Source organism: Cydia splendana, chromosome Z, assembly GCF_910591565.1.
Source record: "Cydia splendana chromosome Z, ilCydSple1.2, whole genome shotgun sequence".
NCBI classification, from domain to species: domain Eukaryota; kingdom Metazoa; phylum Arthropoda; class Insecta; order Lepidoptera; family Tortricidae; genus Cydia; species Cydia splendana.
The window spans coordinates 5,363,800-5,385,379 of record NC_085987.1 but is presented as its reverse complement, the minus strand read 5'-3'; the positions used below and the strand labels follow the sequence as shown (position 1 = coordinate 5,385,379).

At 39.1% G+C, this 21,580-nt stretch overlaps 1 protein-coding gene and 1 long non-coding RNA gene across 3 annotated transcripts; one reads left to right on the top strand and one right to left on the bottom strand.

Moving 5' to 3' along the window:
- Positions 1-863: 863 nt before the first annotated feature.
- On the bottom strand, positions 864-13,918 carry LOC134804498 (retinol dehydrogenase 14-like). Its single transcript, XM_063777546.1, has 6 exons — positions 13,547-13,918; positions 12,348-12,583; positions 11,251-11,341; positions 10,199-10,347; positions 8,906-8,978; positions 864-2,731 (listed from the first exon to the last, which is right to left on the bottom strand). The coding sequence occupies exons 1-6, from the start codon at positions 13,832-13,834 to the stop codon at positions 2,561-2,563; spliced, it is 1,008 nt and encodes a 335-aa protein (XP_063633616.1). The 5' UTR covers positions 13,835-13,918; the 3' UTR covers positions 864-2,560.
- A 3,568-nt stretch (positions 13,919-17,486) lies between these two features.
- LOC134805012 (uncharacterized) lies at positions 17,487-18,765 on the top strand. 2 transcript variants are annotated; one of them, XR_010146235.1, is made up of 3 exons: positions 17,487-17,847; positions 18,026-18,150; positions 18,573-18,765. It is a non-coding gene; the product is annotated as an uncharacterized LOC134805012 (long non-coding RNA). The 2 variants fall into 2 exon arrangements; XR_010146234.1 differs by having other exon boundaries at positions 17,487-18,150.
- Positions 18,766-21,580: the final 2,815 nt, after the last annotated feature.

Sequence of the window (21,580 nt, the reverse complement as noted above, 5' to 3'; positions counted from 1 at the left end):
TCATATAGTAGGTAGCATCCAAAGTGTTCAAATAGTTGGGTACACCATATAATTTGTATGGCGTACCGAACTATTTGAACACTTTGGATGCTACCTACTATATGACGCTGACTGTACAGCGCTCAAGTCTATCAAAAAAATATTCAACATCGTACGTATTAGTTCATTTTCTATTTTACATACTAATTATTTAACTAACATCAACATATCCTTAAAATGTAACATTTGACACCAGCTACCATCAACATTATATATTAAAGTTACAACAGAAAGGACACATTTGTGTAATTATGGCATTATATTATATTATGCTCAGATGATGTTATGTTCCCACTAACTAAGCTAATGGAATAAGAAGAATGGCACTAAATATAAAGATATTAAGATATATTTATTAAAAAATTGTGACGTTTTCGACCAAAAGGTACTTATTGTCGGTTGTCAATAAGGTTGATTTCAAATTGAAGTTACATATATGGAAATAACGACTTATTGACAACCGACAATAAGTACCCTTTTGGTTGAAAATGGCACATATTATGGCTTAACCTCGTAAGGCCCGGAGCACTTTTTTTTTTAAATTTTTGGGTCTTTTATTTCTATAAGAGTTCAAAAGTCGACGAGATTTGTACTTGTACAAGTACGCGGGAACTTACGAGGTCAATTTTGTTTCATTTTGCATTAATTTCATTTTTTTAAAGATAATTGCAAGTGCACGAACACGCATGGTTCATTTAAAAACAAATTATGATTAAATCATTTAGCTAAAGGCTCCGTCACACAGGCGCGCTTTGCGGGCGACGCGTGAGCGGGGCGCGCCGCTTTTACATATAAAACGCTCACGCCCCGCCCGGAAAACGCGCCTGTGTGACGGAACCTTAAAAGTTACCTAACGCAATATTCGTTGTGAAATGTTACCCAAGTGGTACTATAAGAAATGAGCCCATGTATCAAATATGATACAAACTATTTCGATTTTCACTTATCCATCACAAGATAAGCTTAATGAAAATAATATACAAGGTGGAATAATTTCACAGGCCCTGATCGATAATCGTCTTTATCGTTTATTTTTTTTCAAATTAAGACTATTTTATTATTCCTAAGGGTAGGATTTCTGCAGATACTCGAACTATTTTTCATGTTAAATATTTGATGCTACCGAACATCTATTTATAAGGACAAACATGCAATAGGTATTGTGCTAGATGTTTCCTAATGACTAAACAGATTCACTAAGGGGTTTACACCATGACACCAACACGGAATCTTATAGAAGGTATTATTAATAAAAAAAAGGACGCTATGCACGAGGAATGTCATACATTGACCCGCTATTTTCCATCTCTGTCGCACGCGCGCAATTATATTGCTGTCTCGCTGCTCACTGTGTGAGCGGGGCAGGAGAATATAATTAAATGCGTGCAATAGATATAAGAAATGGCGGATCGATATACCAAATTCTTCCAGCTTAGCATTTCTACTTAAGAGACTGTCACCTCCAAAAATAATACCAATAGATGATAACAAAAGTGTTTTGGGATAAATACATCATAAATAATTGGTAATTCATTTAGACACATCTTTACTAAATATCTTTGGTTATGTTTTTGGATTTTAAACTCGATGTTTCAGTTCGATCAACAATAAGTATTATAGGTATATTTCAAAATTATTCCTCACAATTTGTCAAAACAACCACAATTCTTCCGTCGTAGATTTTTTCGTATTATTTATAGTTGGTCAAGCAGCTCTTGTCAGTAGAAAAAGGCGGCAAATTTGAAAAATGTAGGCGCGAAGGGATATCGGTTCATAGAAAATTTGAATTTCGCGCCTTTTTCTACTGACAAGATTTGCTTGACCGTCTATATGTTATTATTCGAAAGGATTACATAATATAACACTTTAAACTCTCGCGTTTTGTACACATATTTAATTACACAAACGGGTCTACCGCGATATAATTTCATTGTTTTTACCTATAATTCCTTTTCTGTTGACATTTGTTGGGACGTCAGTCTTTCCGTAACCACAGCTGGTGCAACTCAGCTGAAACGTCGGAATTAAAGGTAAAAACAATGAAATTATATCGCGGTAGACCCGTTTGTGTAATTAAATATAGGATTACATAATGTACGATTCCCACCGAACGGGCGGAGTCGGCGCGCATTTCACATCGCTTCTGCCATACATAATGTATAGGCACGTTGAAAATGCGCTCCTGCGCGGCCCGACTCCAGCCTATCGGTGGGAATCGCACGTGAGAGTATACCTCATTACTTTAGTTTTTCTTCGACGTGGACTGCCCCGGCGCCTGCCGTTTCGGCCGACTCGGGCCGGCTTGAGTCTTCCGCTCCTGCCGCTGCCGCGACTCGGTCTTCTTCTCCTGCCACGGCTTAGGCCTCTCGGGCTTCCGGGTCTCTTTAGGCTTCTCTTGACGCTTAAGTTTGACGGGAGGCGGCGGTCGAATGTTTAAGTCCTGCGGGCGTTGGGCGGTTTGAGTGGTGGGTGTGTGCGACTCCGTGATTGGTTGGGTGTTTGGCCGCGAGGGTGTTTGGTCTCACAAGGGCCTCCTGGCCTTGACCATGTCCTCGGTGGCCTGCCACAGTTTGGTCTCGACCTCCTTGTCGAAGGGGTATTTGGAGGTGTACTCGACGCAGTCGCGGTAGAACTTGCCGGTTTTTCCCTCTATGCTGTAGTCGGTTGCGCAGAATACGACCGTCTCTGAACCCTGGAAATAAATTTGTTTTGTTCGCATTAGTGTGCCTAAATAGGGGATATTACTGCAATGTTCTGCCGCCAGAGTGCAGCACTACCGACTCAGTAAATTCATAGACTAATTTACACATACTGTGCCTTAAACTGTTTTTTGACAAGTTTTCACAGACAATAAAATATGACATTGATGCATCAAGGCGGTTTGTTAACAAGGGCCTACCGGTAAACGCGAAAATCGAAATTTAGCTATCTGCCTCTTTATCGCTCGAATATGCAAGAGTGATAGAGAGATTAGATAACGAAATTTCGATATTCTTGTTTCGCGGTAGGCCATATATGTGATTGACGGGACGTGTGATGTGTCAATGTGGTTTGTTTACTGTATGTGCCACAAAGGTGCCACCTACGCAGAGCTTTGCCTAATGTTTCCTATTGAGTGAATTAATTAGAAATCATAGTAGAGGTACAGTCATTGCCAACTCGACAAAAACCAACTTTAAATTTAATTAGATTAGCATTTACATATATACGTTTACCTATAAACACGCATAAGAAATATTTTTTAAAGTGACTAGCAAAAGTGACTATTATCACCACGCAATAGACCTTTATACGGCAAATTCAGATATTATATGGCGAAAATACCTCTTGAGATTGCACAAAGTCGGATTACACGCATTTAGGACCAAATGATGGTTTTAAAACGATTTTCAGCTTGGTGGGAATTCATTCATCGAATAAATCTAATTTGATTGGCCTTGGCCAATCCGTTTGCGTTTCTACGCTCATCCTTGATATGCTAAGTATAGTAATTACCTAATTACTACATGAGTAAACGATGTATTATTATAAAATTGGACCTTGGACTTTGTGTCGTCATTGCTAAGACTTTTATAAAGACATTTAAAAAGTGCCCCTAATGTTTGGGACGAAGCATGTTGCTGATTTGAATTTGTAGCCACCGGTCGAAACCTGCGTTGCGGATTTCTTACATATAACTGGAGTATTTATTAACATTAAAACATAGTTTTTTTTACAGATACCATTTAAAAAAAATAGTTTACAAAATCAACATACGAGTAGGTACAATTGAGGTAGGTAGATTGATTGATGTGGAGACTGGTCGCTCGAAACACACAATTAAAGAACTTAAACTAAATATTGATAACAAAATTATACATTCCAATTTAGAAGTAGCTACAGAATTTGAAAAAAATTTCACCGAGGTACCAGTATCCACAACTAAGGATTTAAATTCATCACCCTCATCTGCTGTTACATTATTAAAACATAACGCTCCAGAGTGTTGTGGAGACCTTCATTTTGAACATGTTTGTACCTCAGATGTAATAAAGGCGTTTAAATCAATTAATGTCACAATGATGTAAACAATGCCATTTCATCATCATCATCATCAATCATCATCAACAGCCTACTCTCGTCCACTGCTGGACATAGGCCTCTCCTATTGCACGCCATTGAGCACGATTTGCGCCAACTCTGATCCAGCTCTTGCCAGCCGCCTTGCGAAGGTCATCGCTCCATCTAGTCTGAGGGCGTCCTACGCTACGTTTGCCGATGCGCGGTCTCCACTCCAGAACTCGCCTACCCCAACGGTTATCGGTTCTACGGCTAATATGACCGGCCCACTGCCACTTCAGCTTGCTAATCCGGTGGGCTATGTCGACGACTTTAGTTCTCTGACGGATGACTTCATTTCGAATACGATCCCTCAGAGAGACTCCGAGCATAGCCCTTTCCATAGCTCGCTGAGCGACTTTGAATTTATGGACCAGTCCTACCGTGAGTGTCCACGTTTCGGCTCCGTATGTCATCACGGGTAGGACGCACTGATTGAAGACTTTTGTCTTCAGACTTTGTGGGATTGATGACGTGAAGACTCGACGCAGCTTCCCATATGCTGCCCAGCCCAGCTGTATCCTTCTATTCGACTCTTTCTCGAAGTTGTTCTTTCCTAACTGCAGTATTTGCCCGAGGTAGACGTATTCCTGAACAACCTCGAGAACAGCCCCTTGTACTGCAATAGGTCCCGGAGCAACACGTTCGTTGAACATAACTTTCGTTTTGTCCAAATTCATCCGGAGACCTATGCGTTGAGAAGAATCAGCTAGACCGGTCAGCATATGCTCTAAATCCTGCAACGTCTCAGCCATGATGACGATGTCGTCCGCAAATCGCAAGTGTGAGATGTATTCGCCATTAATGTTAATACCATGTTCCTTCCAGTCGAGCGTTTTAAACATATCCTCCAATGCATTTGTGAACAATTTGGGGGAAATCACATCCCCTTGTCTCACACCACGATGCATGGGGATAGCCTTAGTCTGCTGGTTTTGGACTTGGACGGCCATGGTAGCTGCGTTGTACAGACATCTCAACACTTGGATATATCGCCAGTCGACTTGGCATCGCTGCAGGGAATCCAGAACAGCCCAAACTTCAATGGAGTCAAAGGCTTTCTCATAGTCCACAAATGCTAAGCACAGGGGCCGATTATACTCTTCAGTCTTCTGTATAATCTGCCGCACTGTGAAGATGTGGTCTATGGTGCCGTATCCTCCTCGAAATCCGGCCTGCTCCGGTGGCTGAAATTCGTCGAGTCTTCGTGCTAGGCGGTTCGTGATGACCCTCGAAAACAGCTTGTAGATGTGGCTTAGGAGCGAAATGGGTCGGTAGTTCTTCAATAGGGCCTTATTTCCCTTTTTGAAGAACAGCACGACAACACTCCTACTCCACACCTCTGGAGTTCTCCCATCGAAGAGAACGGCGTTAAAGATGTTCTGGAGCTCCTTCAGTGCAGGTTTGCCTCCCGCTTTCAGAAGCTCAGTTGTAACGCCGTCCTCGCCGGGGGCTCTTCCATTTTTTAGCTGTCTGAGGGCCATCTCGATTTCGTCAGTGCTGATTTCTGGCAAGTCTTCGGTAAAGTGGCGGATCAATGTGGCTCTAGAATCCTCATTTTCGGGATCTGGTTGAGATGCATGCGAAGCGTATAGCTGGCCATAGAAGGATTCGATTTCAGAGAGAATCCCCGACCGGGACGATACAACAGTCCCACCAGTTGTGGTCAGCTTCGTCAGGTGGCTTCTTCCAAGGGACTGGACAAAAACTTTTGACCCCCGATTCTGCTCAATCGCTTGCTCAATGAAGCGTGTATTGGCGCACCGGAGGTCACGTCGTACTAGTTTGCCAATCCTCTTGTTTAGAGCCCGTCGCTCTGACGAAGTGGCAGGTGGGTCTTCCCGTCGTACCTTCATGAGCCTGAGGGTTTCCTCCGAAAGCTTCGACCTCCCGGCTTTACGCTGCACTTCGCAAAATCTCGTACCTTCATCCCTGAGGATTCCAACCACATTCTTGAGGGTCTGGTTTATGTCAACGGCATTTGTGGTTTCCACGGCAGCGAATCGGTTCTCCAGGTTCGACTGGAATGCTTCAGATCCTACCATGGTTTGGAGCAGGCTAGGTCGGAGCCTGGACTTCATCAAACGGACACGTTCGAGCTTATAGTTGATATTCAGGGAGCCTCTAACAAGTCGGTGATCACTACCGGTGTTGAACCTGTTGATCACTGAGACGTCTCTGAATATATGCTTTTTGTCGGTTATGATGAAGTCGATCTCGTTTTTTGTCATAGTATCGGGGCTCCGCCATGTCCACTTCCTTTGGGGCTTTTTCTTGAAGAACGAATTCATCAAGAAAAGCCCCTCTCTCTCAAGGAAGTTGACAAGCATTTGCCCCCTATGATTCCGGCTACCAAAACCATGGGATCCTACTACCGACTCGCTGCAATTCTGTACTCCCACTTTAGCGTTGAAATCACCCATGACAACGTTGAAGTGGGCCTTGGTGGTGCGATGTAGGGCCTTCGATATGTCATCGTACATATCTTCCACTTCTTCGTCCGTGTGTGTCGAGGTCGGTGCGTAAACCTGTACCACCTTGAGGCTGTATCTCTCATTGAGCTTAATTACGAGGTACGCAACCCTGCTCGACACACTCGACATTTCTACGACGTTGTCACAGAGGGCTTTGTTTACCAGGAACCCTACGCCACCTTGGGATAGCTGGTCTCCCTCTCGAAAGTACATAAGGTGACCCGATTCGAGGGTTACTGTGTCCTCCCCCTGTCTTCGGACTTCGCATAGTCCCAGAATGTGCCACCTTATCCTTCCGAGTTCTTCTTCGAGTTGTGCCAGGTGCTCATCCAGCCGTAGCGTGCGTCCGTTGTACGTCGCCAAGGTCAGTTGTTTGTGGCGGCCTTCCGTCACCCGGCGATTCTTCGCACCCCCTACCCTACCGTTACCGAGACCGCCGCCATGGTCCCGGACGACAGGGCAACCGGGAACTGGGGGCCGTGGTCTTTGGTGTGCTTCCATGGAGGCTTTGCCCATAATCGCCACGCTGGGCAGGCGGGTTGGCGATCGCAGAGCGTAACATATCGCACCAGTGTCACTGCTGCCCGACACTGGTCTGTTGGATTTTGCTACGCTTGTTTACAAATGGTTATACCGCCATCAGTCGGTCCAGAGCCTCGTCTGTTGTCTGGCAGGATGCACCACGAGCAGGTGAGGTTGGTGGGAGCACTGAGGTGATATTTGTTCTCCCTTACATCCCATTTCAAATGCCATTTCAAAAGTAGTAAATTGGTTCAATGTTAATAATTTATTGTTAAATGAGAAAAAGACTAAATGTATTAAGTTTGTCACTAGTAGTAACGTAAGGCATGTGCAAACAAGTGTCATTGTGAAGGATGAGGAATTGGTTTTAGTTGATAGTACAGTTTTTCTTGGTATAACTCCAGTGGGGTCCCCATATTGCTACTCTTTCGAATAGACTGAGCTCTGCAGCTTTTGCAGTGAGCAAAATCCGTCAGTTAACTGATGTGAAAACAGCTCGATTAGTATATTTTAGTTACTTCCATAGCATTATGGCATATGGTATTTTACTGTGGGACGGTGCTTCAGAGATAAATACCATTTTTGTTCTGCAGAAGAGGGCTATTCGAGCAATATACAAAATGAACCATAGAGACTCACTTAGAGTTAAATTTAAGGAAATTGACATAATGACAGTGCACTGTCAATACATTTATGAGAATATTCTGTATGTACATAAAAATATTGTAAATTTTAGGAAAAATTGTGAAATTCATAATATTAATACTAGAAATAAACATAAGCTCGCAGTGCCCTTCACTCGGCTCCATAAAATTAAAAAATCATTCATGGGTAATTGTGTAAGATTTTATAATAAACTTCCAAACCATATTACTGAATTATCTATTAATAAATTTAAGAATTATGTAAAGCGTAAACTTATTTCTAAAGCTTATTATACCACACAAGACTACATGAATGATATTACAACGTGGGATTAATTGTTATTCGAAATTATTATTTATTTATTAGGTATATTTGATTATTGATGAGGAAATGGATATTCCGATGTAAATCTACTTCTTTTGTTACTTACTTATGCTTTTTTTTACATTTAGATTTTATTCTAGAAATTCTAGACTAGTATTTATTATGCATTTTTTTATGTTTGACGATCCTTTTGTGAAATTCTTAGTGTTAAATTTGATATGTATAATAATCCAATTTTATTATGGAATAATATTAACATCAATAAATTGCTCTGATAATTAGATTAAGATTAATTACGATTCATAAGAGCTTGTTGCTAGGCCTACATGAATAAAGTATATTTTGATTTTGATTTTTGAGCAATATTAGTATTAAGCACCGCGCATATACTTTTTAAATAATAAAAAAAGGATCTCATAGAAAACATTGACATTTGCTATAGGCAAGTACATCATCCTATATGACATATTATAGGTGATGTACTTTGTGATGTATGTTGATTTTACAAATCGTAAAAATAACGTTTTTATTTTCATACATTGTATGAAAATAAAAACGTAAAAATCGTAAAAATAACGTTTTTATTTTCATACATTGTATGAAAATAAAAACGTTATTTTTACGATTTGGGGTTGAACTCAACTGAAAGATGTTCAATTCGAGTCCAACTCTCCACTCCAGTATGCGACTGGAATATCGCTATATACTATATATGTGCATTGGTATCTCGTTCACATACCAGAGTGGCGCGCGGATCCGACTAATAAGGGTTGAATAAACGTAAGCATATACGTAATACTTGCCTGCTGAGATGATCTCATGAACAGCAAAGCGATAGGCGCCATCACAATGTAGTGATACCATCTCAGTGAATCTCTGAAACAAAAATAAATAAATCTAGAAAACATAAGTACATATGCCAAGATATGTACGCGTGTAAGCTGTGGTCACCTATAAGTGGCAAAGGATCTGTTAATGTTATATGTCCTTGTTCCTATGTAATTGTGTAGATGTATTATCCGTTGGTGATCCTTAAATAAATAAAATAAAATAAGAAAGAAAAATGTAAACTTTTTACCGATATTTGTCATATCCAAAATCATTGAAACAAGCAAGTACAAATGTAGCACATCTTTGTTTTCCATCGTATTTTCTCGGAAACGTTCGTACATATTTGTCATGCTACTTCAGTCAACAGTAGTTTTTGGACCTAGACTGACTGAAATAGCAAGACACGTTCGTACGTTTCCGTGAAAATACGATGGAAAATAATTATGAACTACATCTGTACTATAATTTAGTAGTCTTAACGTGTACGTAACTCAGACTAGCGATAAAAAGGTCTGTTTTTATCAGTTGAACTTAGATACTGTGACATTTTACATTATCAGCGCAATATAGTGATTACTAATTAGTAAATACATAATTGTTAAGCTTGCATATGCATATACTACAACCGGGGAAGTGGAATTAGGTAGATAAATTGAAAGCAGTTTTAAAATAATACGTTTTAAATGCAGAATACATGGAGAATAAAATTGTTATTTAACTATATTAATTTCCCAACAAAATGAATCGTTTCCTTTTAAATATCCCCGAATTTATCTCACCTGAGTCTCTGCCGCGAAAAACGAAAATCGTAATTTCTTTATCTGCCTCTCTATCGCTCGAGTATGCAATGCAAGAGCGATAGGAGGCAGATAAATAAATATAGTTTAAATATTTATGCAAGAGCGATGGTATGGAACCTGGGGCCCAATTCTCAAAAGCTTGTAATATCTATAGTCTGTATCTTTAGGTATTAAAAAAAAGTGTAAACAAAATCTACCCTCAACTGGCTTAAGAAGCCATTGAAATTGATGAGCCATGAAAACATTACATGATCAAATAATGTATGTTAAAGTCAGGTCGTTCAGTGACAGATGCAGGTGGTTTTGTATTTGGATGGTTAATCAATAAATGTTATTATTATTAATATATGTAATCAAACATTATCATGTCAAATATTAGTCGCCTTAGCTTTATCAGAAGTGTTAGAAATAAAGCTGACACTTTTCTGGAAGGCCCCATCACGACAAAGAGAAAGAATATTTCACCTGAACAGATTAGTGTAGCAGAACCCTGGGCACACGGTGTGCACGTCAACTCCTGAATCCTTGAGCTTGTCAGCCAGGGCGCGGCCGAAGTACGCGTTCATGAGCTTGGAGTTGCAGTAGCCAGGGTTGTGGCGGCCTTTCAGCTTGCCCTGGAAGAGTAACGTACAGGGAAAACGCACTTAATTACGTAAGGTCGGGAAAACGATACTTGTAAGGTATATAAGGTACTTGTAAGGTATATAAGGTACTTGTAAGGTATTGTAAGTTTCATAACCGTGAAGTCCCTGGATCAAGGCCCAGTAAGTTCGTGTTCTTCTCGCACCGTCACTGAGCGTAAGCGTGAGAGATGAACGTGTCCGAGAGCGCGAGTATCATGTTTTTTTTTTAATTTTAATGTATTATACGTTTAAATAAAATAAAAAGTAATCAATATGTTCTCTCAAACATGATATTGCATATTTTTAGAAGCAATATTCATATTTTTAGCTTTTGTGCATAATTATCTTAATATTTGTAACAATTTTGCATTTTAGATCTATGTTCGTGATTTTATCATAACGAGCGAAAGTCAAAAACTCAGAATTCGAATCGATACAATCACTTGAGAAAGGCCTCAAGATTGCTAATTAAATTTATGTCAGCCGTATTGTCATCCAAAAAAGCGCTACGACTTTTTAAAATTTCTTTTTCTGAACCTACTGTACCTTAAAGGTATGTGGGTGTAAAGCGGGAAGGTATGCGATGCGGTTGAGTATATACTGTATAATATCTGCGAGACTGAGTTTTGCTCGGAAAACATAGAAAAACTTTAAAATGCGCGTTTTCCTAGAGATAAGACCTAGCTAGATCGATTTATCGCCCCCGAAAACCGCCATATAGCAAATTTCATCGAAATCTTTATAGCAGTTTCCGAGATCCCCGAAATATATAAATAAACAAGAATTGCTTGTTTAAAGGTATTAAATAGCGCGGGGCGTGGTGGGCAAACGGGTATTTTGCTTCATCGTATATTATACGTCGTGTTCGAACTATTAGGTTTACAATATGCTTACCTGGACAGCCAATTCAGATTCCTGCTTTAAGTTCAAGTCATTAAAGTTGATATTCCCTTTCTCGTGTAGCGTGGACGACAGGATCACGATTCTGAAATAAAATGTAAATATAGACATCTTAGGACGTAGGTGAATTTAACAAAATTAGACCTTAAAATGTTTAACATAAGAACTAGATTACGCTTCTGTTAATTCCAATAACTGTACTGATAAAAATATGTTTCACATCACAAAAAGAGATAAAGTAATTTCAACAATGTTAAAAATAATATATGTAGTTCGATTATGTTTATTCGCCTTGCATGGTAAAATGTCACAATTTTTAACAACAGAGCGACATCTTTATGGATGCACCACATAATTAAGGCTTGAAAACTGCTCTTATTTGCGGTTAAATTAAATATTATATAATATATTATCTGCTAATAATATTTGAAACACTCCACCAGAGTATCGCTTAAGCGCACTACTGAAATATAATGTCATTGCCATAGGCGTAATTGGGAAAAAGATTGAGTAGAACACTAGCAAATTACACTGTAGTATTTTACACTAGCATATACTTCTTGCCGTAAGCAGACCCTGTACTTTTTTCAGATTGTAAAAGTCTTGCACTGCAGAAATCGCATGGTGGTATGAGATTTCTATGAAAAACATTATAAAACTTATATTCTTAGCCGTATAAATAATAATGGAAACAAGTAAACTAATGTTATTATTTTCATGAGAAAACTGAAATGCTTCAATAAAGAAATATGGAGGATTATGGACATTTTCCTAATCGTAAATTTAACCATAAACAATGTAAGGTCAATATGGGTTAGTGTGACTGGCCTTCACTTTGGGGCCTGTTTACACATAGCATTGCTCGTAGCTAAATTTATGAACTCGCTATAAACACATATTAATTGGCGCCCCATTTCAGTACAAAATGAACACATGTATGTGGCGTTATCTATGAAAACGGACCTTATTGTCGATCGCTTATGCCATTATTAACGATTCTTCAATATAATACAATGCAACATCAACAATAAGGTCCCTTTTCATAGATAACGCGTTCTTGGCAGTGAATGTGTTAATAATAACAAACATACCTGCTTGGAGCTGCCCGTTTCAAATGATCCAACAGCAGATTAGTAAGATAGAAGTGCCCAACATGGTTAACACCAATGTTAATCTCGAAGCCCTCCTTAGTCTTCAGACCGAGGTTCAACGGAGTCGCAACCCCTGCGTTGTTGATCAACACGTCAATCTTGTAGAAGCCGGCTTTCACTACTTCTACGAAGTTCTCAATAGATTCAAAGGATGTGAGATCCAACTGCATGGGGATCTGTGTAGAGATAATAATAAATAAAGTATGCTGCGGAGTAGTAGGGTCATTGCGTCAGTTCACCGTCCAGTGCCTGTTTCCGTCCACTGGGCGTAGTTGCCACAAAGAATTGTGTATTATTTTAATATATACCTATATATTGGTTTAAGAAAATTGGTGCTAATTAGTTTTTTCTTAGTCAGAACATAATGAGTATAAAAATACCTTTGTAATACAAACGAGACTAAATAAATCAATATTGGTTGCTTTCTTCATTCATAGAATAGAATATTAAAAATCGGGCAAGTGCGAGTCGGACTCGCGCACGAAGGGTTCCGTACCATATAAAAAAAAAAGCAAAATAAAAAGCAAAAAAAAAACGGTCACCCATCCAAGTACTGACCACTCCCGACGTTGCTTAACTTTGGTCAAAAATCACGTTTGTTGTATGGGAGCCCCATTTAAATCTTTATTTTATTCTGTTTTTAGTATTTGTTGTTATAGCGGCAACAGAAATACATTATCTGTGAAAATTTCAACTGTCCAGCTATCACGGTTCGTGAGATACAGCCTGGTGACAGACGGACGGACGGACGGACGGACGGACGGACGGACAGCGAAGTCTTAGTAATAGGGTCCCGTTTTACCCTTTGGGTACGGAACCCTAAAAATTGCAAAAGCTTAAACATTCACTACCAACGTTTTCATAGCACTACGCTCGTAGCCTCCACTTATCAATTTTATCAGCAAAATAATATTTTCCATTTATCTGAACTAACACAAATGTGTCTAATATACTTTGATCATAACACATTAAAGTGGACTTTTGAACTCAGGTTTCAAATCATGAACTGAACTTTTTTAAGCTTGTGAGAACAGTTTTCTTTCATAAAATACGTACATTCATAATTACATGTACACACTCTAAAAAATACATAAAAAAGCCAGTAAAAATTGTAAGCGTTGTAAAAAAAAGTTCGTTACCAGTTCGCCGCCGGTCGGCTGCGCTTTCCTTATTTGCGTGATCGCCTCCTTGGCCTTCGCGATGTCCCTGCACGCGAAGATCACCCTAGCCTTCCGCCTCACCAGCGCCTTGGCCGTCTCGAACCCTATCCCGCTGTTCGCACCCGTAATTAGAAACGTTTTACCCCTCAAACAAGTGTTACTTAAGCACTTCCCCCATTTACTGGACCTCCATTTACGTATCAGTCCAATAGCCAAAACCACGCCCACGGGCACCGCCGCCGCGTATACCATTTGCTGCGAAACCATCGCGAGTACGAATACTTAGCTGGTATCGGTTTGAATAGCTTTTTATTTCACTTTTCAGTTGTCTCAAGTAGCGCAGTGGTGATACGGCTCTTGCTTGAGAAAATATAAATGTCAAAAGTGACATTCGGCCAAAGGTCAAAGACTTTTCGTTCGGAAACCCAAAGTGCGATGCTGCGATATGGATCGATTTTTTATCATAATCATAAATTAAAATAAAAAAGGTAGATCAATTTCTAAAATAATCAATAATAAATGGGGTATTAAGTAATTATTACTATTATCCACGAATTGAGTCCATTGATTAAAGTGGATTCCAGACGTGGTGATCAAATCGACCGATTTATTCAGAAATTAAATTGGCGTCAATTTCCAATTTAATCACCAATTTTGGATTCATAGTGATATTAGAGCCCTCTAAATTAAAAAAATGCCCCAAAACGAAAATACTGGCGTCACAAATTAGTATTCTTGCGTCCGCACTCCATTTTATCGGTAATATCGGTCATAATCGGCGGTTGAATTCGGCGAGCCAAATTGGCGTTTGCGTCCGCACGGCCTGATTCGATCGCCGAAACGAACGGCGAAAAATTGACTCGTCTGGATATGCCTTAATTTTCTGGGCTAGGTATAGTCTGTCGGTGTCAATGCATTTCCGTCAGTAGAAAAAAGCGCGGCAAATCTAAAAAATGTAGGCGCGAAGGGTAATAGTCCAATAGTAAATTTGAAATTCGCGCCATTTTCTACAGACAAAGGTGTTTGACCGGCTATAATTCATTTATTTCCATTATTTTGTTAAAAAAGCATTTTGTAACTAAAACATAATCCTATCTACAGATAATAAATGTAGTTTTAAAATTGGGCAGGTGCCTACAAATACTTACGAATCGAAAATAAAGCCGGTCAAACAAGAGCGCGGCGCGCTCATTCTTTCTTCCGTGAACAAGTTTGTCAGTAGAAAAAGGCGCGAAACTCAAATTTTCTATGGGACGATAATCATTCGCGCCTATATTTTTTCAATTTGCCGCTCTTTTCTACTGACGGAAATGACTTCACTGAGTGTAACATTTCCATCAGTAGAAAATGGCGGCTATTCAAAAAAAATGTAGGCGCGAATGATTATCGTCCCATAGAAAATTAGTTGTTTGAAAATTCCCTAAAAAAATTTCTACGGGTAAAGTGAGTGTAGACACACTCACTTTACCCGTAGAAATTTTTTTAGGGAATTTAGACGAGTACCTAACCTATAGGTTGGTAGCACCGGCCTCCCTACAAAAAGTGCCCGGCGACCGCGTTCAAAAGGTATCAGGTTGCATGCATTAGGTTAAATCTGAATAAGTACTAAAGTTGAAATTCTATTGGCGCGTGTGTGATCGATAACCCCTACTACGTATGCCTGGAAAAGGGATAATTACTTAAGGGGCTACCCGAGGTTTTCATCGATTTTTGACAAGTTTTGAATCGTATCTCCTTTTTTTGCACTACAGATAAAATTATAAGACTAACGGTTATCGGTTCCTCAATCTTTTATCTTCGGTTTTGTCTACCGGATTTTGAAAGACATGAATACTTATTTTTTTATGAATTTTTTAAACATTGTTTAAATAAACACTTTTTTCGTATCTAGTTTGCTGTGAAGGATCTTACATCAAAGAATATAATACTCACTAGGAGAAGAACGATAACTCCATACAAAAAAATGTCCCTTTCAAAAGTTCGTTTATACTACTAGCGCTCTGGTAGGATACCATTGTAATTAGAATTGACAACCCGTTTAGCCTAGCGGGTATTGGCAGTAATCCAGTTCAGGAAGCTAATGGTCCTGGGTTCGAATCCCAGAGAGGGAATTTCTTTTTGTATTTTTTTATTTTTTGTTGGGGTCAGGTTTTTAAGAGCCCATCAACGTGCACACTAGCGCCACTGCTGAATACATTAAACTAGTTTTTATGTTATTGGATTCGTCAATCTACCCGTCCAAAGTTAAAACGGCCGTTTTTGTTTTGAGCTCATAGATCGACGAATCCAGCAACATAAAATCTAGTTTGATGTATTCAAAAGGTACCTAAATACACAATACAGTCCGGCCCCTTTTTTAAATACATGTCGTTAAATTTAAATAATCACGATTATTTAGCAGTGGCGCTAGTGTGCACGTTGTTGGGCTCTTAAATTAGCATTTCACAAATAAGTAAAAAAATACGTTAAAAGATAATGATTAGGTACTATATTCAGAAATTCGTGAAATATAAAAGGTAACAAAAAGTTACGTATTATTAAGATATAAATATTTTTATAATACATATGAATACATACACTGATATGGCAAATGGTTACAAGTTGTTATTACATCTATCCGGTTATCGGACATTTTCTGCTTCACAGCTCCGCGCAGCGTTCTTGGTCACCGGGCAACTAGTTTGGATATGCGGCAGATACGTGCCCTTCTGAGCTTTTTCCAAGAAATCATATGACGGCCCAGGATTATATTATTATCTCACGCTCAAGCCATCTGCTGATTCACTTTCTAAAACAAAATAGTCAAAAAATTAAACAATATAATCTATCATCCTAATTACTAACGTCGCTAATTCCTAGGGTTACCAGCTTAAACAATGTGGGGTTTTACATCTATGTTGAATTTTGATTATAATTTCGGACGCGATATAGCGTCCGCGGGACTTACGGGGTTAGTAAGATTAAATTATTATATTTGAATTTGGTAATTAGCACGCTCATTTTTATTTAAAGATTAATATATATCTTACCTTGAAATTATCGCTGTTTCTGATTTACTACAACGGTTTCCACACACACATTAGGGCTTTCCATACATACAGCAAGGAAGGAAGAGAGACAACGGTTTAAATTTAACTAAGTCTGTGCGAAGACGCATTTAGATATGTTGCTCGTACATATGAATAGTTTTTATTTTTAAAATTAATAGGTAAATAAATATATTTCAAGTGAATAAATCGTTTTATATGAAAATTGATATTTTTGCATTAAATTACTTAAATGACAGCATTGACATTACAGACTTTTATCTTGTCTATGTTCTTACCGGCCAGACCCAAATCAAGGCCTATCAAAGAGGCCAATTGACAAAGATTTTTTTTTTATTTTATCAAGGAGGGTAGAGGCACGTCTACCCTTCGTAGATTTTATGAACATAGACAAAGACAAACTGAAATATAATAGATAATAATATACATATATCAAAAAATAAATAATAATTTACATATGACTACTTCATAAAATACAAATCAAAATATATTTGATAAAATAATTTGATTTGTTCCTAGAAATCGTATCTATAGACAAAGCCAGTTCTAGCAATGTTGCTGTAGTAAAATATTTTGATGTTAATTACTGGCAATCTCGTCTGGGAACGGACAACACATGTACAATTTTGAAGGGTCACATCGTTTCAAGAAAGTCAATAGGCCTTGATCTTACATGTACGATATCTACATATTTGGGCTCGTCTTTGACGTCTCGAAAAACGTTTCTAGGGTTTTAATTTTAAACTAATTAATACAACGGTTATGGCCAGAAAACCAGTTTTTTAGCCTAAAATTATTTAACTTTGATGCCACATATCTCAAATAAGACAATGAACTATGAAGTAAATATGGGAAGTACTATATTGCTTAAAGCCGTTGCTGCACCTCTAGCACATCTTGCATCCGCGACTTAGACCGCGACTCGAGTCGACATTCCCGCGGCTGTCAAATCTGTCGATTTCCGTAGCACAACTTGTACCCGCGACTGCAACAGCCGCGTAGAGAACTCAAAGTCGCGGCGCGACTCATCAGTGTTCCCCGATGGAATCAAAGTCTAAACATAAATGCTATTTACATGTGACAACACTGAATCGGAAACAGGGTTGCGCTATTTCATTCGTTCTTTGGTGGTAAAAAATCTAGTTTATTGTCGATGGTTAAGTTTTTACTGTCAAAGTCAAGGAACTTTCAAATTTTGTCAACATTTAATTACGAGAAAAAATATGAAAAAATGTAAGTAATAGAGCCTTATATACTAAATTTTGATAATATTCCTTAAAATATATAGTTTATTAATTTCTGTTTAATAAACCTTTTAAATAAAATATTTTTGTAAATAACTATAATTAATGGAATTGCTATTATTGGTTTGGTTCTCATATTCCTGTTGTAAATTGTGTTTTTTTTTCAGAATAAGTCCAGCATTATCCTAGACACGATTGATATCCCAGCACCCAAAGGAAAGTATTGTTAACAGGAATGTGCCAACGGGACCCGAAGTGGAGAGTCAGGAAAAGAAACACACTAGGCAAGCTTGTAGGTTTCAAACGCGGAGCTGTCCGTTTCTAAAGTCACTAAGATGTGAGAAGCGCTTTAGCTTTAAGAACACCACCGAGGAAGTGAACTATTATAATAACCATAATGGTTATGGCGTACCTATCTATAGTTCATTTGTTTTTAGCATTAGAAATAAGGTAAACAATCTTGATGTGTCTTTTAATTGAAAAACACATTTTAAAAATAAGTTACAGCAAATATGTAACAATTATGAATCTAATACGATCATTTATATTTTTCTGCTTTCATAAGCAAATATTGTGCCAATAATGGATGGCATGTGTGTGTACTGTGTAACTGTTTATGATTTGACAAATTGATATGAAAAGCTTATTTCGTAGTCCTCGATGAAGTCACGACCATATTTTATTTTTTTGTTTACAAACCAATTTTCTTTCCAGGGTGATATTTAATTGTCCTACGCCGCATGTCGAATAAAAAGGAAGAGAGAAAATACTTTTCAAGGGTAATAAAGAAGATTCTTACAATTTCTCTATTGTGGTTCTAGATGTTAATAATATATTAGGTTTAATAATAAGAAGTCGAATATTGCAAGAATATATAAGGCAAAGCAATATACTATTAATTTAAATACTGCTTTTTTTTTTCACTCCTGTATTTTTTACCTGAAATTAAACGAACATAAAGTAGGTAGGTACCTACAACTCCTAGAAGCCATGATTAGCTCCCCAAGGCCCACTTCATACCTAATGCTGACAGCAACGTATCATAGCATGATCGTATCAGGCCCTGTCAAACATGAAGTGAAACATCTAGAACGCGGGTATGATCTAGAGGAGTTTCAATATGGTAGACCATATGATAACCGTACCTATGCTACGCAGACTATGACATGAGCGTAACGACTCCTTCAAAATATTGTTGGTCGGGTCGGTCCAGTCACGTCACGGTATGGTGTTGGCAGGGGACGGAATGGTTTAGTGGGTTATGACTGATAATATTTCATACAAAGCATGATTTTGAGCCGGACATGATCCTGTTACAGCCACGTATTACATCATTCTGTTACAGTACGATGCAGCGGGCACAGGCCACATGTAGGTATGTTTTGTTGAAGTCGAGGAAGGTTCCAAACGGTACCTAAATAGTAAGAGATTGTTGAAATTAGACATCTAACCGTGATCCTAAATACTACTACTAAGACTATGGCTTACTTAATAAGTTGGATAGTTTGTTTTGAACATTTGTACCTACCCACCTCATCGGCTTCGTTTATGTACAAGCAAGCGGGCTCCGTTGTTAGGTTGATGAAAGTTTTGTGTAAGGAAGTCTTAGGATTACTTTTACAAACTTACGAACCTGAATTGAAATTTAAAAAATCCTACATATGTACCTATTTACTTAATTGAGTACCTACAAGCTAGCTGTTTGAAATTAAAGTTGTAAACATGATGGGTGTGTTGTGGTACTTGTAGGTATCACCGTGCATAATCGATATAAGTGTGCGTAAAGCGCATTTAGTGATTGTTCGATACTTCCTTATCCCTTAGGGCAATAAGTAATTATACAAATTATATTATTAAGTACATAATATATGAAACTTGTTTTTAAGTTATAATTATCATGAGTTCAGTTAAAAAAGTACAAGCAAACCACCCGCGAGAGCGAGTCGCGTTATAAAGTCGCGTAGACTTCAACTCGCGGATTGACATAAAGCCGAGAGAATATTTTGTCTCAAAATAGGCAGTTGTGCTACGGATTTTAGTTCAAAGTCGCGATCGTTGTCATTTTCTGACAGTGACACCTGTGGCCTATTTTATAAAGCTACAAGTTACAATTTACAAGCGGAAGTCTCGTTCTAGCACATAGGGTTAGAAAGAGACTTCCGCTTGTAAATTGTAACTTGTAGCTTTATAAAATAGGCCACTGATCGCGAGTTTGTCGCGGCTCTCGCGCGTGAGTTGTGCTGCCAACACGCGACAAGCCGCCAAGTCGCGCCGATCTGTCTCTTCTCGCGCCTGTCGCGGCCAGTTGTGCTAGAGGTACTGTTAATGTAATAAGCAACAAAAAACATTAGAAAACTAAGGGATTCAGATCGAAGGTCATTGGCGTGGGGTAGCCCCTTAAATAATTATAATTGTGAGAGCAACGAAAAAATAGTTAGCTGGCTATACGCCGTGTTTTTATTGAATTCCGTTAACTTCGGGGTATGGTTAAGTACGTTTAAGAGAACTAAATAGCATAAGGAGCTGACACCTGGCTCGGCTGGAGACGGTGTGGTACGACTGATGGAGTCCTTAACTAAACTTTATAATTTTTTACTTAGCGGAAAGTTACATGATGAAGTTTGTCCCTATTTGTATGGGGCAACTCTTTGCGCGTTAAGGAAGAAGGAAGGAGGGGTGCGCCCAATAGCAGTAGGGAGTACTTTTCTTCGACTCGTCGCTAAGCTTGGGTGCCGCGCGGTAAGAGAGCAGATGGCTTCCTACCTTCAGCCACTTCATGTGGGTTTCGGGACACCTTTGGGTTGCGAAGCGGCGATACATGCAGTGCGTAGTTTTGCATTAGATCCAGAAAATGCAGGTAGCGTGATAGTCAAACTGGACCTAAAAAACGCCTTTAACTCTGTTGAAAGGGACGCTTTATTAAACGAGGTAAGGGAGTATATTCCAATTATCTACCCCTTCCTCTACCAGGTTTATCATTATCACCTACCGTCCAACCTGTTCTATGGTTCCATTGGAGGAAAACCAGAAGAGGTAAAGCGAGACTTGCTTATTTTGCTGTCGGTCTAGAAGTAAATGCGTCCAAATGCGAGTTTTTCGCTTGCGGGTCGGAGTCATCTTCTTTCCTCCCCTCCTTTTCATCGATATTACCTGGGCTTAAGGAACTTAGCTCCAATTCCTTCAACTTACTCGGAGCCCCTATATTTCAATCTGCAGTTCCTGAGGCTCTGCTAACACGCGAAGAGCTCCTCCTGCTTGCCGGCGAACTACTCAAGGACATCGATCCGCATGTAGCTTTGGTTCTCTTGCAGAAATATTTAGCCGCGCCTAAGGCAACTTATCTTCTACGTACGGCCCCTGTGTGGTTATTTCCCGACGACATCGGTTGCTTCGATGCCGCTATAAAGTTAACAATAGAATCCATAGTAAACATCTCGATGAACGAAAACCAGTGGACACAAGCAGCCCTTCCAGTCCGTCACGGTGGCCTTGGTGTGCGTCGTATTCAGGATGTGTGCCTGTCGGCCTTTTTGGCGTCGGCCCATGGGGTGGCAGACCTTGTTGCTCATATTTTACCTAAAAATGGCGACAGGGTGTGCATTCCTTATGTGGCGGACGCCCTTGAGGCTTGGTTGTGTACTAATCAGGGAGCGACTGTGCCAGAGAACCCCAAAATACAGCGTGCGTGGGACGACACCCGCTCTAAAGCCACGATTGATAAC